This window comes from Silene latifolia, chromosome 9, assembly GCF_048544455.1.
Source record: "Silene latifolia isolate original U9 population chromosome 9, ASM4854445v1, whole genome shotgun sequence".
NCBI lineage: Eukaryota > Viridiplantae > Streptophyta > Magnoliopsida > Caryophyllales > Caryophyllaceae > Silene > Silene latifolia.
The window spans coordinates 65298021-65315297 of NC_133534.1; the positions used below are offsets into that span (position 1 = coordinate 65298021).

Genomic DNA, 17277 nt, shown 5'->3' on the forward strand with positions numbered 1-17277 from the left:
ATGCGTCCTACAAAAATAAATATAAATATAAAGTCAATAAACATTATAGAAACGATGCTAGAGAGATGTTCTCTGATATACGCGATGCTAGAGAGATATACGCGATGCTAGAGAGATGTTCTCTGATCCCTCTCTAGATTTTCTAGGGTTTTGAATTGCAAAATGGCAAGAAAAATCACAAAAAAATCGCAAAAAACATAAAAAAAATAGTAGAATTCGATCTCGTGCTAAGCTTCGTTTGTCTTTTAATAATTGCAAAGAATTAGGTTTTGATATGGAATCTCCGGAATTTTCTCATGGGATTATTGGGGTTCCTCAATCCTGTGATGCTCAGAAAACAAAGGATATGAGGGATATTGTCGGAATTCCGGTAATTGAGTTGGCTGAACTGGTCGGGGAGGCAGTTCCTTCTCCTGGTGCTCCGATGGAGACTGCGGAGGTGCCCGAGGAAGGGTAGACCGTTGTGACAGGTAAACGATCCTCTCCTCCTGCGAATACTGATTCTTATTCTAAATCACCACCATTACTTCAATTGAATGTGGAGGATGTTGATTCTGAGATTAAATTCTGGGAGACTGCTGTAGTGTGTTATGTTCTGGGAGGGAATCCTCCTTGGGAACTCCTTCAAGGTTTTATTGACAAAATTTGGGGAATTCATAAATATGATAAGATATCTTTCTTACCGAATGGAGTTTTCCTTGTGAGGTTTCCATCTGTTGAGACTCAAAATCTGGTACTCAAGCAGGGCTTTCCTATGTTTGATAATAAACCTTTAGTTGTCAAACCTTGGACTGAATCTTGCAGTATGCAGAAGGAAAGGGTCCAGTTTGTTCCTATTTGGCTACGCTTATGTGGGTTGCCATTAAAGTTCTGGGGTCAGGCAAGCTTGACCAAAATTGCAGGTCTTATTGGTAAATTCCTGAAAGGTAATACAGCTACTGAAGAGAAAACCAGATTGGGATATGCTAGGCTCTTGGTTGAAGTGGAGATTGGGCAATTTTTTCCTGATCATATTGTTTTCCTGGATGAGAAGGGTGTTGAGGTTAGGGTGAATGTTGAGTATGAATGGAAGCCAACAATCTGTAATACATGTAAGGGAATTGGTCACACTACTGATATGTGTAAGCCAAAGCAGGAACCTATCCCTAGGCAGTCTAGAACTAAACCTCCTAATGTTTCTAAAGTGCCTCAGAAAGTCTGGAGACCGGTCAAAAAAGTAGTGAGCAATCCTGTGGTTGCTCCTAGACAACCATCTCCTGCTCCATATGGGGGTGTTGTCCATCATAATTCGTCTTTACTTACTCCAGTGTCAGTACTCCAACAGGTTACTAGGTAAGAGCATCAGACGGGATGTTCCCATTTATCACCTAGTAAGACTTATGCTGAAGCTGTTTCTGCTAAAGGTAAAGAAAAAACGAATGGGAGAATGGAAGCAATACCACATACTTTCTCAAATGGATAAAATAGGTTGTTGGAATGTAAGGGCCCTCAATAGTAAGAATAAACAGCAGGATGTTAGGAAGTTCCTTGCTCAGAATAATGTAGGATTATATGGTTTAGTGGAAACTAAAGTGAAACTGTATGATTTTGATTTAGTTCTTAATAATCTTGGCTCTTTTTGGCAAGGAATTAATAATAATAATTTTCATCATGGGGGCAGAGTTTGGCTTATTTGGAATCCTCATTACTTTAGTGTTACTCCTATTAGTGTTGATGCTCAAGCCATTTCAGCTAAGGTTAATGAATTGCTACTGGACTTAGTTTTATCTTCACTATGGTTTATGGTTTCAATGATGATGAGATAAGAGTTGATCTTTGGACTCACCTGAAGGATGTTTATGATAACAATACTGGACCTTGGAGTGTTTGTGGAGAATTCAATAATGTCCTCCATTATAATGAAAGGATAGGGAGAGAGGTAACTTGGAATGATATTGCAGCATTCAGGGAGTGTGTGCAGTATTGTGGACTTCAGGATATCACTGGGAAGGGGGCTTTTTTTACCTGGAATAATAAACAGATTCCTTCTGCTCGTGGTTTTTCCAGGATTGACAGATTTCTGGTTAACACTGATTGGATGGATTGTTACCCTGATTCTTATGCTCGCTTTCTTCCTGAAGGTTTGTTTGATCACAATCCTTCTGTTTGCTATAGGAGACCTGATAGGGAGAAAAGAAAACCACCCTTCAGATATTTTAATATGTGGAGTATGGATGCTCAGTTTAGTGATATTGTTCAATCTGTGTGGGCCACTGACATAGATGGAACTTTGATGTATAAGGTGTTCACTAAATTGAAACTGTTGAAGGCTCCTCTGAAAACTTTGAACAGGAATAGATTTTCAGATATTGAGAAAGCTGTTGGGGTTGCAAGACTGCTGTTGGAGGATTTACAGATTCAGATGCATAACAGTCCTACTGATTCTACTATTCTAGCTGCTGAGAGAGAGGCAGCAGCTTCTTATAATCAACTGTGCAAGATGCAACATAGCTATCTTAGCCAAAAAGCTAAGGTGGATTGGATAAAATTTGGTGATGACAATACCAGATTTTTTCATTCTCATATCAGAGCAAGGCAGATACACAACCGTATCATGTGTATCAAAGATCAATATGGAGTGATGTGTGATACTACGGATACTATTGAACATGCTTTCTTGTCTTACTATAAAACTCTTCTGGGGTCCAGACAGGCTACTGCTGCTGTTTATTTTCCAACTGTAAGGACTGACCCTATTATAACTGATGCTCATGTACCTCTGCTGTTAGCACCTGTGACTGATAGTGAGATTAAGGAGTGTATTTTTTCCATTTCTTCTATCAAGTCTCCGGGTCCTGATGGCTTTACAAGTCAATTTTATAAAGACACTTGGGAAGTTGTGGGTGATGAGGTTTGTGCTGCAATTAAAGATTTCTTTTAGACTGGTCAGTTATTGAGGCAAGTGAACACTACTACTCTGACCTTGATTCCTAAAAATTCTAATCCTAGCAGTGTTTCGGAGTTCAGGCCCATAGCTTGTTGTAACACAATCTATAAGGGCATTGCAAAAATTCTTTGTAATAGGTTGTCCAGAGTGCTCCCTGATCTGATCAGTTCTAATCAGGGTGGGTTTGTGAAAGGGAGAAGCATTCTTGACAATGGCTTGATATGTCAGGACTTGGTCAGACTATATAATAGAAAGGCTGCCTCTCCTAGATGTTTGATCAAGATAGACCTAAGAAAGGCTTATGACTCAGTGGAATGGTCCTTTTTGGAACAGATGTTAGATGCTATGAAGTTTCCAAAGCAATTCAGTAATCTGATTATGAAGTGTGTTTCTACTCCTGCTTTTTCACTTGCTCTCAATGGGAGTCTTTTTGGCTTTTTCCAAGGTCAGAGAGGACTTAGGCAAGGGGATCCATTATCTCCATTGCTCTTCACTATTTGTATGGAGTACTTGTCCAGAATTCTAAGGGTAGCTGCTCAGCAAGATGGCTTTCATTATCATCCTTTGTGTGGGCATATAAAGCTCAATCATCTCCTTTTCGCTGATGATCTCATCTTATTCAGTAAAGGGACTGAGTCTGCCATAATGTGGTTACTTAGGAGCTTTTCCACCTTTTATGCTGCCTCAGACTTACAGCTTAATCAAGAGAAGTCTGAAATTTATTTCAATGGAATGCCAGAGGCTGCTATGGCTAATATCTTACAGGTCTCTGGATTTCATAGAGGTACCCTCCCTTTCAAGTATCTTGGGGTTCCTATCTCTTCAAAAAAATTGACCAAACATGAGGGGTTGAAGCTAACTGATAGTATTGTGGCCAAGATTAGAGGATGGGGGGCAAAGCATCTCTCCTATGCTGGCAGATTGACTCTCGTGCAATCTGTTTTATCTACTCTTCATTCTTATTGTGCTTCAATTTTTATGATCCCAAATGGTATAATGAATAGAATCAAGGCTCTTTGCAGGAATTATTTATGGGGGAGGTAAAGCTGATTATACAAAACCTCCTAATGTTAGTTGGTCTCTCTGTTGTAGACCTAAGCCTGAGGGTGGGCTGGGTCTTAAGAAATGCACAGACTGGAATATAGCTTTATTGGGAAAATATGTGTGGTGGCTTGCTAAGAAAAAAGATCATATGTGGGTGAAGTGGGTGAGTCATGTTTATATGAAAGACAAGCATTGGACTGAGTATACTGCCCCTTCTGACTGCAGCTGGCCTTGGAAGAAAATCACCCTCATAATGAAAAAATTCAAGCAAGCATACACCAATGATAAGTGGCTGAACTCTGATCTTCATTACTCTGTGAAAGCTGGTTATGATTGGCTGAGGGGAGTGCACCCTCAGGTCCCTTGGTATTATCTTTGCTGGAATTCTCTAAATGTCCCTAAATCGTCTTTTATTTTTTGGGCCATTCAGTTGAATCGTTTGTTGACTAAGGATAGATTAACTAGAATGGGGATGTCCTTGGATCCTACTTGTGACATCTTTGGGGATTGGCCTGAGAATCATACCCATTTGTTCTCTGAATGTTCTTTTGTGAGGAGCTGTTCTCACATTCTGCAGGCTAAGCTACTGATCAGTTTTCCTGCTAATAATGTGGTGAACTGGTTTTCTACTGATAGGAGATATACGAGGTTGCAGAAAAGGTATGCTGGAGCTTGCTACGTGGATTTATTGTATCATGTTTGGCAAGTGAGGAATGAGGCTCGTCTGTCTTTTTGTGTGAAGAGACCTCTCACTCTGGTTCTACAAGTTCTGGATGATGTTCAGCATCGTTTCCATAGGTTAAACGTGAGTGCTCTAAAGCAAAAGGATAGTGTTTGGTTACAGCAAGTTAATGGTCTTTGAATTGTCCCATTTTTGTAGGAAATCACAATTATTGTAAGTAGTAGGATGTAATACTTTTGTTTTGAGATTCTAATATACTTAACTTTCCCAAAAAAAAAACATTATAGAAACACAAAATCAATAAGAATAAAAATTTATTTATTACAATAACATACAGATTGACCCAAGCCCATGAAGATCCTCAATGGTGTATCACTTGCTACCTTTCTGAAGATGAGGTCATTGAGCAACATTGACCAACATTCAGTCACCATTATATAAATAAGCTCACCAGGAGCCAATGAAATTAAATCTTCCCTTGGAATGAAGTGATACTTCCCATACGAGACAAGCCTTTCCCTGTTGGACAATGAGATGTAATAGTCAGAACACCTTTTAATAGAGTAACAGTTTAACAGTAACAACTATTCAGTTAAAACAGTATTCACTTGCAAAGTAAAACGTTTTGTTTATCACAGTGCAATAGTAAATAAAGTATTCACGTATCTGAGAGGTTCTCGTCATCGTCGATAAAACAATAGTCAATTGTTTCTTTCCTAACTTCAAGAATAGGTGCCATTATCTCCTTGTGTTTTATCATAGTCTTGGACACAAGTGTTAGATCCGGAGCTGGTAGGCCACATTCGATTGTGCAGCCGTAGCGAGGATCCATCACGCACATCCAGTCTTCAGTTGTTTCGACATGTAACAAATAGTGGTCGCCAGTATCTTCGTCGTAATCGTCATACAGGATCTCATCACTGCAATCATTGACAATATCAACTTCATCATCGTCGTCATCTTCTCGCTACCCGATCGCACCGAGTAGTTATTGGTTCTTCGTCGCCAACTGTCTCATCAGCTGACCTCACCGGGTTTTTCTCTTTCCTCGCCTTTTTCATCATTCCCATCGACGTCTTCATTACCAGTTGCTTCATCCTCCTTCTTTGTTATCTTCGTTTTTATCGCCAAAGATTGTCTTCATCTTTATCATCATCGTTCTCTTCATCTGGTTTTTCATTCTCATCATCCTCTTATTCATCTTTATCGTCATCTTCCTTTTCATTTCCCTCACTGGTTGGTTGGTCATCAACCTGGCCTGATGCATCATCATCGGCCTCCTCCTTGTTATCTGTGGCACAAGTAATTGAATTGAATATAAATTACTAATGTTTTTCGGACCAACAATGCCTCATAGTTATACTAACAGTGTTTCAGTAAATTTGCTACTTCAATTACCTTGAGAAGATCCTTCTTCAATTTGCCTCGATCGTTGGGTTCTCTTGACTTGGCCCGATGCATCATCTTCGGCCTCTTCCTTGTCATCGTGTAGTGAGATAATTGAATATATATATCATTGTAAACTTCGATAAAACAAAGACACAGTAATAGCGTTATCGAATAACGATTGTTACAAAGAATGCAGTGTTACTGATGTTACATCAGCTAATACAACGAGTGCAAATAGATTTCTCTATTACCTTCGGGAGATCCTTCTTCAGCCGCCTCATTGGCTGGGTTGTCTTCAGGCTTGCCTGATTCATCAACTTCCGCCTCTTCCTCGTCATCTGTGTCACAGGTAATTGGATTCAATATATATTAACAATTTTTCTTTGAACCAAAAAAGGCACAATAGATACACTTTGTAAATTTTGTTAAAATTACGTCACAAGTAACATTGTTCTGATTACATCCTCTCGACACAACGAGTTTAAATAGATTCCTCAATTACCTTCAGGAGATGCCTCTTCCCGCCTCACTAGTTGGGTTATCTTCAGGCTGGCCTGATGCATCACCTTCGGCCTCTTCCTTGTCATCTGTGTAGCAGATAATGAAAATATATTACTAAATTGTTTGTTAAAAAAGCACCCGATAAGAAGAAAGTCTATAACAAAGCATTACACTATTACCTTCACCAGATCCATCTTCTGGCTCGCTAGTTGTTTTGTCACCCTGCCCTGATGCATCATATTCATCAGCATCATCGTTTTCATCTAAAAGGAAAGTAATTGAATATTAGTAATTATTTGTAAAATGAAAACTCTATAAACGATGATGATGTAACGGTGTTAGTGCAAGTGATTAGATTATTGTAGTAGTGTTACTATATTACCTTCATCAGATGCATCTTTATCATCCTCGCCACTCCCCTCTTTGTCGTCTTCATTTTCTTCGTCTTTATCATCCTCCTCCTCTTCATCTCCGTCATCCTCTTGACCTTTGCCAGATTCATCCTGTTCCTCTGCATCATCCTCTTCATCTGCATCAGAAGTAAGTAATTGAATATTATATTACTAACTATTAATATATACGGATTATATAACATATTACAGTAACGGTGTTATTGTAAAACTATAACTAAAAGTAATAACAGTAACACTGTTACTCGATCTATTACCTTCACCAGATTGGCTTTCAACATCCTCTACATCCTCCTCTTTGTCCTCTTTGTCTTCTTCCTCTTCATCCTCCTTTTCCTTTTCAACCTGTTCATCGTCTTCCTCCTCATCGGCACTTTCTTCATTGTTATCCATGTCCGTGCCACCCTCTTGAAGCCTCTTGTTTTTAAGACGACTCTCAACATCGCCGCCATCGTCATCCCCGTCCTCATCATCATCCTCCCCATCATCAGTCCCGTCATCATCGTTGCCATCATCAGTCCCATCCTCATCATCACTTTCCACTACACCCTCCATCTCATCTTGCCTGTCCTCGTCATGAAACTCCTCATCATCTTTTTCATGATGTTGCTCACTTAAACTGCTCAATACCTCCTTTACCAGGGATTCTGACTTAACTGTCCTAGGACTTTTCTCTGTTGGAAATGGTTCCAACTTCCTACTGACTTTGGACCTTGTATATACCGGGAAGTCATTCGCCCTCCTCTTCAACGATTCAGCCTTTCGCACAACATCTTCGGCATATTTAAGGCATTCAGGCTTTAGTGGTGATTTACATTTCTCGCTTCGATTCGAAAACCTTGATCGCCGAGCAAATCTCTCGTGAACAAGGTTGGAATCCCTTCTATACATCAGCAATATCAGGTCGGTCTCCTAAGTCAATAAACCGATTTAAAGAAACGAATTAGATACCAGATTTGGGAGTTGTAACAATTGCACACAATTAAATTTATAAAAACAACTCACATCAACAACTTTTTCCTTCAACTCTAAGCATCTGTTTTCAATGCCGGAAGCTTCTCCATCAAGATGTACTCCCTTCCCTCACTACTCTTAAGAAAAACTGCCTCGTCATCCTCACCCTCATCGATTCTCGCCCATCCTATTTACGAAACATATTAGTAATTAGTAATTAATATTAATAATTAACAATATAGTAAGGTATGATAATGTTATTACAAAGTAAAGCCATTATAGTAATGATATTAGAGTGACCATATTACAGTGACGATATTACATCGAAAGTGTCACATTACCTTCAAATTTGGGGATCCCTTGCCAAGACAAATAGGATAGACAGTTTCGACATCTCATCGACTCCTAGACACCAATCTTTCCTTCGTCTTTGACTCTTTTTAAAAGACTTTCATCTGTCCAATGTTGTATCGAGGTAAGTCGTTGGTTGTACCTCGCCATGGAACTCAAACCGGTGAATGTAGGCCAACAATAGCACCACAATACACCCACAAAGACACTTAACCGTTTCTGTCTTCAACCCCTTGACACCCTCGCCTACCTTCTCAAAGACATACTTTGACCAATTAAAACCTTTTATTTTTTCAACATCGTCCACTGACTTTCAACAAACTGAAATCAACGAGAATAATTTGGAGTCGGCGCTAAAAAAGTGGAGAGCGCATAAAGAACGAACACCTGCTTGAACTCATCACCGCAGGCGCCCTTGTTATTCTTAAACCAACTAGTCACCAAATCTAGCTTGATGTTCTGTCTTTGTAGAGATATTGAACTTCCTTCTCCATTTGTTTTTTAAATCGGTGTCCTTAGTTCGGGATCGCGACCGGTCGCGGTCAGCACCACATTATTACCCTTCACCGGCGGTAAAAATAGGTCATGAACATCATCGTGACAAAGACAAACTCCTCTGTTTGAAGAACATGAACCTTGAAACTGTCGTAATCAAAAGCCTCAACAAGCAAGTCGTTAGCCCGGAAGGGGCTACTAATATATTCATCTTCAATAGTCCTCCAAAACCAATTTCTTTAATGGCTTTCTTTTGCTTTACGGAAAACTTGCTCATAACATCGACCACGATCGGGCCCCCGCACTTAGTTGGGTATTTATCCGGCCCTGTAATAAGGAAGTGTAAATTAGCACCACTTTGCTAAAACAAGTGTGACACTATTTTATACCAACAAACCAAAAGAAGAAAGCAACAAAACAAGGATACGAGAAAGGTGTTACTGTAACACTGAAACTTTAAACAACTCAACACGACGAACAAATAAATCAGTAGAAAAGAGAACGGTAACACACATTAATTGCTCATTTATTACAAATTATTAACCCTAATTTTGAAGCGAAAAACTAGAACGCAGAAAATCAATTACTCACTTCGAGCAAAACAGTTAGGCTAAATTTATTACGAATCATAATCGACACATACAACAACAATAACAACAAGAACAGCAACAACCTAATTTTTTAATGGAAAATTTATTTCCTTCTAAGATCAATTAACAAACAAGTATAATCGACAATGTTACAGTACATCTGTTACAGTAGCACTGAAATAGCATAAAAATGTTACAGTATAGGTGTTACTGTAACACTGAAACTGAAACTGAAACTTTAAACATACAAGTTTTGGCCACTAGAAAGACACATACTTTTTTAAGACCTCTTCTTTTTCAGCCTTCACCACCGTCTTGGCTGGTCTCTTCTCTGTTTTAGCCCTCTTCAACATTTTGGAGCTGACGCTCGAGTCATGCGAAACCTCATAATCTCTATCACTTTCTTCTTCAGATGACATGGGCTTATCTCTAGGTCTCTTTTTTGTTACTCGTACTGGTTTCTTTGTTTCTGCCACCTTTTTTGGCACTGCGTTTGTCGGTTTCTTTTTTACAGACACCTTCACGCTCTCTTTCTTGCTTACTACTTTTTCTGGTGTTGGCTCTTTTGCCGCTGAAACTTTTTTTTTTTGCTACAACCTTCTCCGCCGTCTTTTGTTTGGGCACCTTCTTTGCCACCTCTTCTGTCACCAACTCTGCAGATTTGGCCATTCGCCTTCGGGTCGACCCTTTGTTACTGATAACTTTTTTGGGCACCTCTTCTTTTGTCTCCTTTGCAACCGATTTTGATTGCTTAGTCGCTGCCTTTGACGTTGGCACAGTTGCTGCCTTTTGAGGAGGTGCACTTGCTTGCTTCTCAATGGGCACCGATTGCTCCTTCGACAACACTGGCACATCATGCGACGGCTTTTCTGTTGCCTTCTTCCTCGGCACATTGGTTTCTTTTTTACTTTCTTTGGATCGAAACCTTCGCAACCTCGCTCCTTTGGTCTTCTTCTTTGGTGGCTTAAGCACCTTTTCGCAGTAGGGCACCTTACTTTCCTTCACGGCACCTTTTTGGAAGGAGCGGTGTTGCACAGCGTAGACTCTCTGTAGGCACCTTCGTCGCCTTTTCAGCTGTAGGATTTGACAACTTTTCGGTCTGCATCTTCTTAGTCGGCTTTGGCACGTTCTCTGTCGGCACCTTTTTGCTCTGTGTCTTCTCTGATGCGGCCACTTTAGCCTTCTTAGTGGGAGCTGATTTCTCAGGTACCTCTTCTTTCCTGACATTGTTATTTTCAAAAATTAAAATCAGAAGTTTACAATAACAATATAACAGACAACTATTAAATTGAAAAGGAATGATGGTAGTCAAGTCGTTGAAGAAATGACAAATGGAATACGAATAATGGCGGTCGAATAATTTTTTAAAGATCAATTGATTTTGTTTTACTGTAACAATGAGACAATATATCATAAACCCTAATAGTAGTGACTTGCGGTCGAGGAAAGATTTTTAGACACATACTCAGATGCATGAGATGCTTCGACTTCCTTCTGTGCTGTTGGTTTTGATGGCTTCTGTGTCGGCACCTTTTTGCTAGGTGTCTTCTCTGATGCTGCTACTTTTGCCTTCTTCGTCGCAGCTGATTTCTCGGGCACCTCCGCTTTCCTGACATTGTTTTTCCAAAAATCAAAATCAGAATAAGATTAAAAGTAAATCAATTACGGACTACTACATCGATAGGTAATGATCTTTGCTCTTTAAAAGGATAGGGGATAGTATATTTATTCTTTGTATCGGTGTTACAAATAACATTGTTAATGTATATCTGTTGAGAAATATTATAAACTTCAGGAAAAGGGACATTTCATGCAAATCACTAACAACTCAACACAACGAAGAGTCATAGGGACATATTGATCCGCATGAGATGTTTCAACGTTTTTCGGTCTTTGGCATTTTGGATGGCTTTGTGTCGGCCGCTTTTTGCTCATTGTCTTTTCCGAAGCTTCCACTTTAGCCTTCTTACTAACGGCAGATTTCTCGATTACTACGCCTCGCTTTCGACATTGTTTATCAAAAAAACAAAACAGAATAACATTAAAACTAAAACAATTGGCTATTAAAGAAACGAGAATGATGGTGGACGAGTGTGACAAAGAATGTGGAATGGAACAAGAATGATAGTATCCTCAGAGAATGAGACAGTGTTACAGTATTGTCAAACAATTGTTTTGATATAAAACTACGATAACATCATTATTCTGAAAGCAATTCTTTGCTCTTGAAAAGGATAGGGGATACACTTTTACTCGATAGTGTTACGATAACGTTGTTAATGTAGATCTGTTGAGAAATATTATTAATTTCAGGAAAAGGTACATTTCATGCAAATCAGCTCAACACGACGAAGAGTTATAGGGACATCTTGATCGGCATGAGATGCTTCGACGTTTTTTCTGTCTTTGACGGTTTGGAAGGCTTCGTGTCGGCGCTTTTTGCTCATTGTCTTTTCCGATGCTTCCACTTTGGCCTTCTTCTTGACGGCAGATTTTTCAGTACTACCTCTGCTTTCCGAGATTGTTTATCGAGAAAACCAAAACAGAATAACATTAAAACTAAAACAATTACAAACTATTAAACGAAGAGGAATGATGGTGGACGAGTGCGAGAAAGAATGTGGAATGGAATAAGAATGATAGTATCCTCACGAGAATGAGACAGTGTTAAAGTATTGTCAAACAATTGTTTTGATATAAAACTACGATAACAACATTACGAAGCAATTCTTTGCTCTTTAAAACGATAGGGGATACACTTTTAATATGGCGTTTTTACTGAATAATATTATTCGTAGATTTGTTCGTAAATATTATTAACTTCAGGAAAATGAACATTCCCGCAAATCACAAATAACTCAACACGACGAACAAATAAATCAATCGAAAGCGTAACGGTAACACACATTAATTACTCATTTATTACAAATCATTAACCCTAATTTTGAAGCGAAAAACTAGAACGCAGAAAATCAGTTACTCACTTCGAGCAAAACAGTTAGCCTAAATCAATTACAACAGCAACATTAACAACAAGAACTGTAATAACCTAATTTTTTTTACTGAAAACTCAATTTCTTTCTTCGATCAATTAATAAACGCTTCAAATCACTATAATCGAGACTAACAACAACAACAATAACAACAACAACAAGGGTAATAACCTAATTTTTTACTGAAAAATCCATTTCTTTCTTCGATCAATTAATAAACGCTTCAAATAACTATAATCAAGACTAACAACAACAACAATAACAACAACAACAATAATAACCTAATTTTTCGCGGAAAAATCAATTTCCTGCTTTGAGCAAAATAGAAACCCTAAGTCGATGATTATTTGAAGAAAAAAGAGTATAATCAACACTAAAAACAACAACAATAACAACAATAATAGCAACAACAACAACATGCAGTGGTGAAATAAGTTTAAAAACAATATAATGAAATAGAGCGATTTTATACCTCTTCGTCATCTTCGAAACGATTGTTCTGAGTAAATATAATAATGATCTTCACTTGATTAGTGCGATTTTGCTTGATGTAATAAAATTTACGGAAAAAATTTATGGTTTAGTGAATTAACTGCCAAAGAAAAAGAACGTGAAGCGGTTTTTAGAGGGAGAGACAGGCGTTTTAGAGAGAGAAAAGGAAGTGAAAATTTATGAGGAATAATGAATGTGTCGTTCTTATTATATCAGCGCACCTACTTTTTCTTTTCTTTTTTTTTTTTTTAAAATTAAGACACGTGTCATAATCAGGACGGTTGGATCAATAAGATCAAATGGTTCTTATTGATATGCTAGACTCATCTAAGATGATAGACTCATGGGATGCTCACTATATATATATATATATATATATATATATATATATATATATATATATATATATATATATATATATATATATATATATATATAAGCAAGACGTTCTCTACCAAACCCTAATCTTACTCATTTCAATTCATTTGCAACTTCCGTCCTTGTCTCTCTTATCTCCCTGCCAAACTCCCTCTTATCTCCCTATACTCTCTTGACCACCAATCAGTCAATCACCATAAATCCATAACTCATCCTTCGTCGTCCTCCTATCACCACTAACACCGATCTCCTTCCCTCCTACCACCACTATCACCACCAAATCCGATCTCCCTACCCACTGTCGCCGCCGCCCTTGTTCCTCGTCGCCGCCCTCACTCACTCGTCCACCTCCTCACTCTCTCACCACCACCAGCACTGCCGACGACGCAACAACCACCATCGGTGCCGCCACAAGAAAGATTTAATTGCGATCTAATTTGTATATTTTTTTCATTTTATTTTCCTTCTTTCATATATTAAAATTCAGATCTCATTTTTATTTTCTTTCTTTCGCTGGTTTCGGCGGCTTCGTTGAGAAGATTGGTTCTTCCATTCGTGAGGGACTAACTCGGTGGTTTCAACAAACTCGTTATGTAACTCGCCGCCCTTGTTCATCGTTGATTTTGGGGGAAATTGTTTCTGGGTTACATAAAGTGTTAATGAGGAGGATGAGCATGAGGAAACGTATATTTGGATATTAAATTCGTTTTCAGCAGACTCGTTATGTAACTCGTCGCCTTGTAAACCCTTGTTTATCATTTTTTGGATATTAAGTTTGTTTTGGATATTAAAAAATGAAAATTATCTTTTTGAAATTTGAAATTGATTTTTTCGGTTAGGTAACGGATATTTGGATATCTGATCCGAAATTTCCGGATACTAAAAATCGGATATCTGAATGTTTCGGATCAGATATCGGATAATGAAATTTGTGAGTTTCGGATACGGATATCCGATCCATACTCTCCCCTAGCGGTAATAGTGAAAGTAACAATAATTACGGCGGGAGTAATGAAATTATCAATATTAATGCGGCAGTAGTGACAGTAACAATAATTACGGCGGGAGTAGTGAAAGTAACAATGATTACGGCCTTACGGGCAAGTAGTGAAATGTTATTACTATTGTTTCATTAATAAAAGTAAAATTTTAATAGCGAGAGTAGTGAATTTGTCTCAAATTTATTTCATCGTAATTTTAGGATTGTTATAGAAAAATATATTAATGATAAACTTATGGGTTATGTAATTTCAAGTAATTTTATTTAATGAAAAAAAATTAATGGTAAGTAGAGGTAGCCCAGGCAAAGCCGGGCACCAATACTAGTTTTAACATAAAGTGACAAAATCTCTCTACCTTTCGTTAAATTACAAATTGAGTTATAAACCCATATTTAAATTTTTGGATTTGATTGTACGGAGTAAATTGGGTTAGTAGTTGTTGTCTTACGACATGTCGACATGAATAGTTATAGACCCGTACAATTAGTGTAATGATGCACTAAGGTCATCTTGCTAGCTAAATTTGAATTTCTATTTTACCTTATTTTTTTTTTGTCAGATTATTTTACCTTATTATTCAAGTGACTTTCGTACAAACTCAAATGATATACGAACAAAAATTATTAAATTTGTATGGGTATGAATAGTATAGATCCGTACAAATTATTAAACCTGTTTTTTATTTAGTTAAACTCATGCATGTTTGTATAGCCATGCACGGTCAAACTGAAAATTTTGACACGTAAACTTTTAAAATGACCCTTTTTGTTATATAGTATAGACTAGATTTAAACGGCCGGGTAATATAAAAAAATAATCTGAATATATATCTTGAGATGTTTGCTTTGAAAGCATTTTATAACGAAGAAAAATGCGTCAATGTTGCAACGTAGATATTTTCCCTTTTTTATAAACTAATTGAGTTGCTTTTCAGTGAAACTCAAACTAAAAAATTACATTAATTTTATCATAATCAAATAGAAATATTTTATATTTATCTTAATTAAGTACAACTAATAAAAAATATTAATAAGTGGTTTATAAAAGTTGGCTTTAATTATACAAATCTTTTAGAATTCCGCTCCACTTGGCCACTAATATGATCGCACAAGGATCAAATAGTATAAATACAAATTGTAATGCATAGTCTATATATGCAAGTGAAATGCATATGGCTCTTTTTAATGTTAAGACGGATTTAAGAAAGACTAATTGATTCTCGTAATAAAAATAATAAAAAGAATCAATAAAACTCAACAAAAACGTAAATGATGAAAATAAAAGGAACCAATAAACATATACTCCGTAGGAAGTATTACAACAAAAACATGAACATTGATTAAGATAAAGTGAGGATATGTATGTATATATAACATATGTTATTTGATTGATGTGGTAATATGAGTTAAAAGAGGAATTTGATTCCACCAACACGTACTTCTTGTGTTTTAGCAAATAATATACAATTTACTGCTGTGGTAGGATACTTTATTTATTATTTACTATTTTCTTACAATTTTCGATATATTAGACTTTATTACAGAGTATAATATTGCTCGAATATTATTGAGTGTTTCTCTTATATTTGACTCTCTACACCATAGTAATATACTAACCTATCTTGAATGAAAAATCCAAACCATAGTAATATATCCTACACAAAATCTCATTGAAGACGGCGATATCCGTCACAAGCTTGTGACGGATACCGTTTCCTCTCACAAAATACCCATTAAGAGGTGAGTGGAAAGCACATGGGGGTGCCCCACCTTGTCCCCTCTCCCTCTTTGTAAGAGGTTTTCAGTTTGTGACGGGATTAGCCCGTCACAAGCAAGACGCTTTGTATATCCTAACCCCTTTATCCACTAAGTTGAAATTATCAAACCAACTTACATGGAAATTGGGTTCTCATAATGAAGTAAAAATCAATATTATAACATACTCCGTACTTACCCACTCCTTGTGATAATTGATTGATATTGATTTTCAAGTATAGTTTGAAAACAAAGGCGACCAAGTTTCATATAGTTATATACCAAGTACATGTCCGACAAAAGCAATGTATGTTACATTGAAAAGTACTCGTATGTATAAAAACCTAATCATACTAATATATTTTTCCATGTGTCACAATTTTTCAAAAATCGGGCTGAATGATTTGTTTAAAACAATTTATATCCATAAAATCTTATCTTACTCGTGCCTTTAACCATGGTACCATCACTACCATGCATAATTCAACAGTAATCTTAATAGAAGTGGAAGAAATGCATTTGTTAGATTAATGAGAATTGTATTAGAAGGCAATATACAAATGTAGAACCAAACAATTATTAAAAATACATAGGATAAGTGATGAGATAAGATAAGAATGGTATGATACTATACTATGAGAAATTTTTTGTTTTCTCTTAGATATATATGGATCAATACGTTCCTATTGTGTTTAGAGTTCTGACTTATTTGCATGACCTTGTGATATTTTCTAATTTTAAGATAAGAGTGATTTATAATATTCAGTTTTCTAATCCTAATATTAGGTACTTTAGAAATCAAGTTTAAAATCATGAAAGTTTTTCTTACTACGGAATATAATCTGCAATTGACATGGGCTTGTGAATTCTCTATGAGGGGCCAGAAAAGATCAGAAGGATGTAAAACTCTCATCTTCATTCCCTGCTCAATATGACAGTCACACATAATCAAATTAAGAGCTAATTGTAGATCTCTTTCCTATGCATGCATTACATTGAACGTATAACAAAGAGTACGTAATATAACGTCACATTAACGCTCAAATGGCAAAAAACTTAAATTCTCTCTAAAAACTTGAAATTTACATATTAAGATAACGATAATCTTACCTCAATTTATTACTATGGTCGATTTTGTTCTATATTATAGAACAGATGTGTACCATGAAATCTACTTCTCATCTGCAACGTCAAAATAAATAATTAGACAATATAGTTATAGAACAAAACTAACGCACAAAATATTGAACAAAGACGCAAAATAATCAATAATAAACAAAATATAGAGCATGTTTGGCCTTGATTCTCACATATGAG

General features: G+C 36.9%; 1 protein-coding gene and 1 long non-coding RNA gene across 2 annotated transcripts; one reads left to right on the forward strand and one right to left on the reverse strand.

The window, feature by feature from the left end:
• Positions 1–274: 274 nt before the first annotated feature.
• LOC141601143 (uncharacterized) lies at positions 275–4832 on the forward strand. The gene is made up of 6 exons (XM_074421412.1): positions 275–439; positions 545–1324; positions 1404–1736; positions 1832–2890; positions 3104–3966; positions 4019–4832. The coding sequence occupies exons 1-6, from the start codon at positions 275–277 to the stop codon at positions 4830–4832; spliced, it is 4014 nt and encodes a 1337-aa protein (XP_074277513.1).
• Positions 4833–6565: 1733 nt separating this feature from the next.
• Positions 6566–6998, reverse strand: LOC141602729 (uncharacterized). The gene is made up of 3 exons (XR_012524641.1): positions 6925–6998; positions 6722–6805; positions 6566–6628 (listed from the first exon to the last, which is right to left on the reverse strand). It is a non-coding gene; the product is annotated as an uncharacterized LOC141602729 (long non-coding RNA).
• Positions 6999–17277: the final 10279 nt, after the last annotated feature.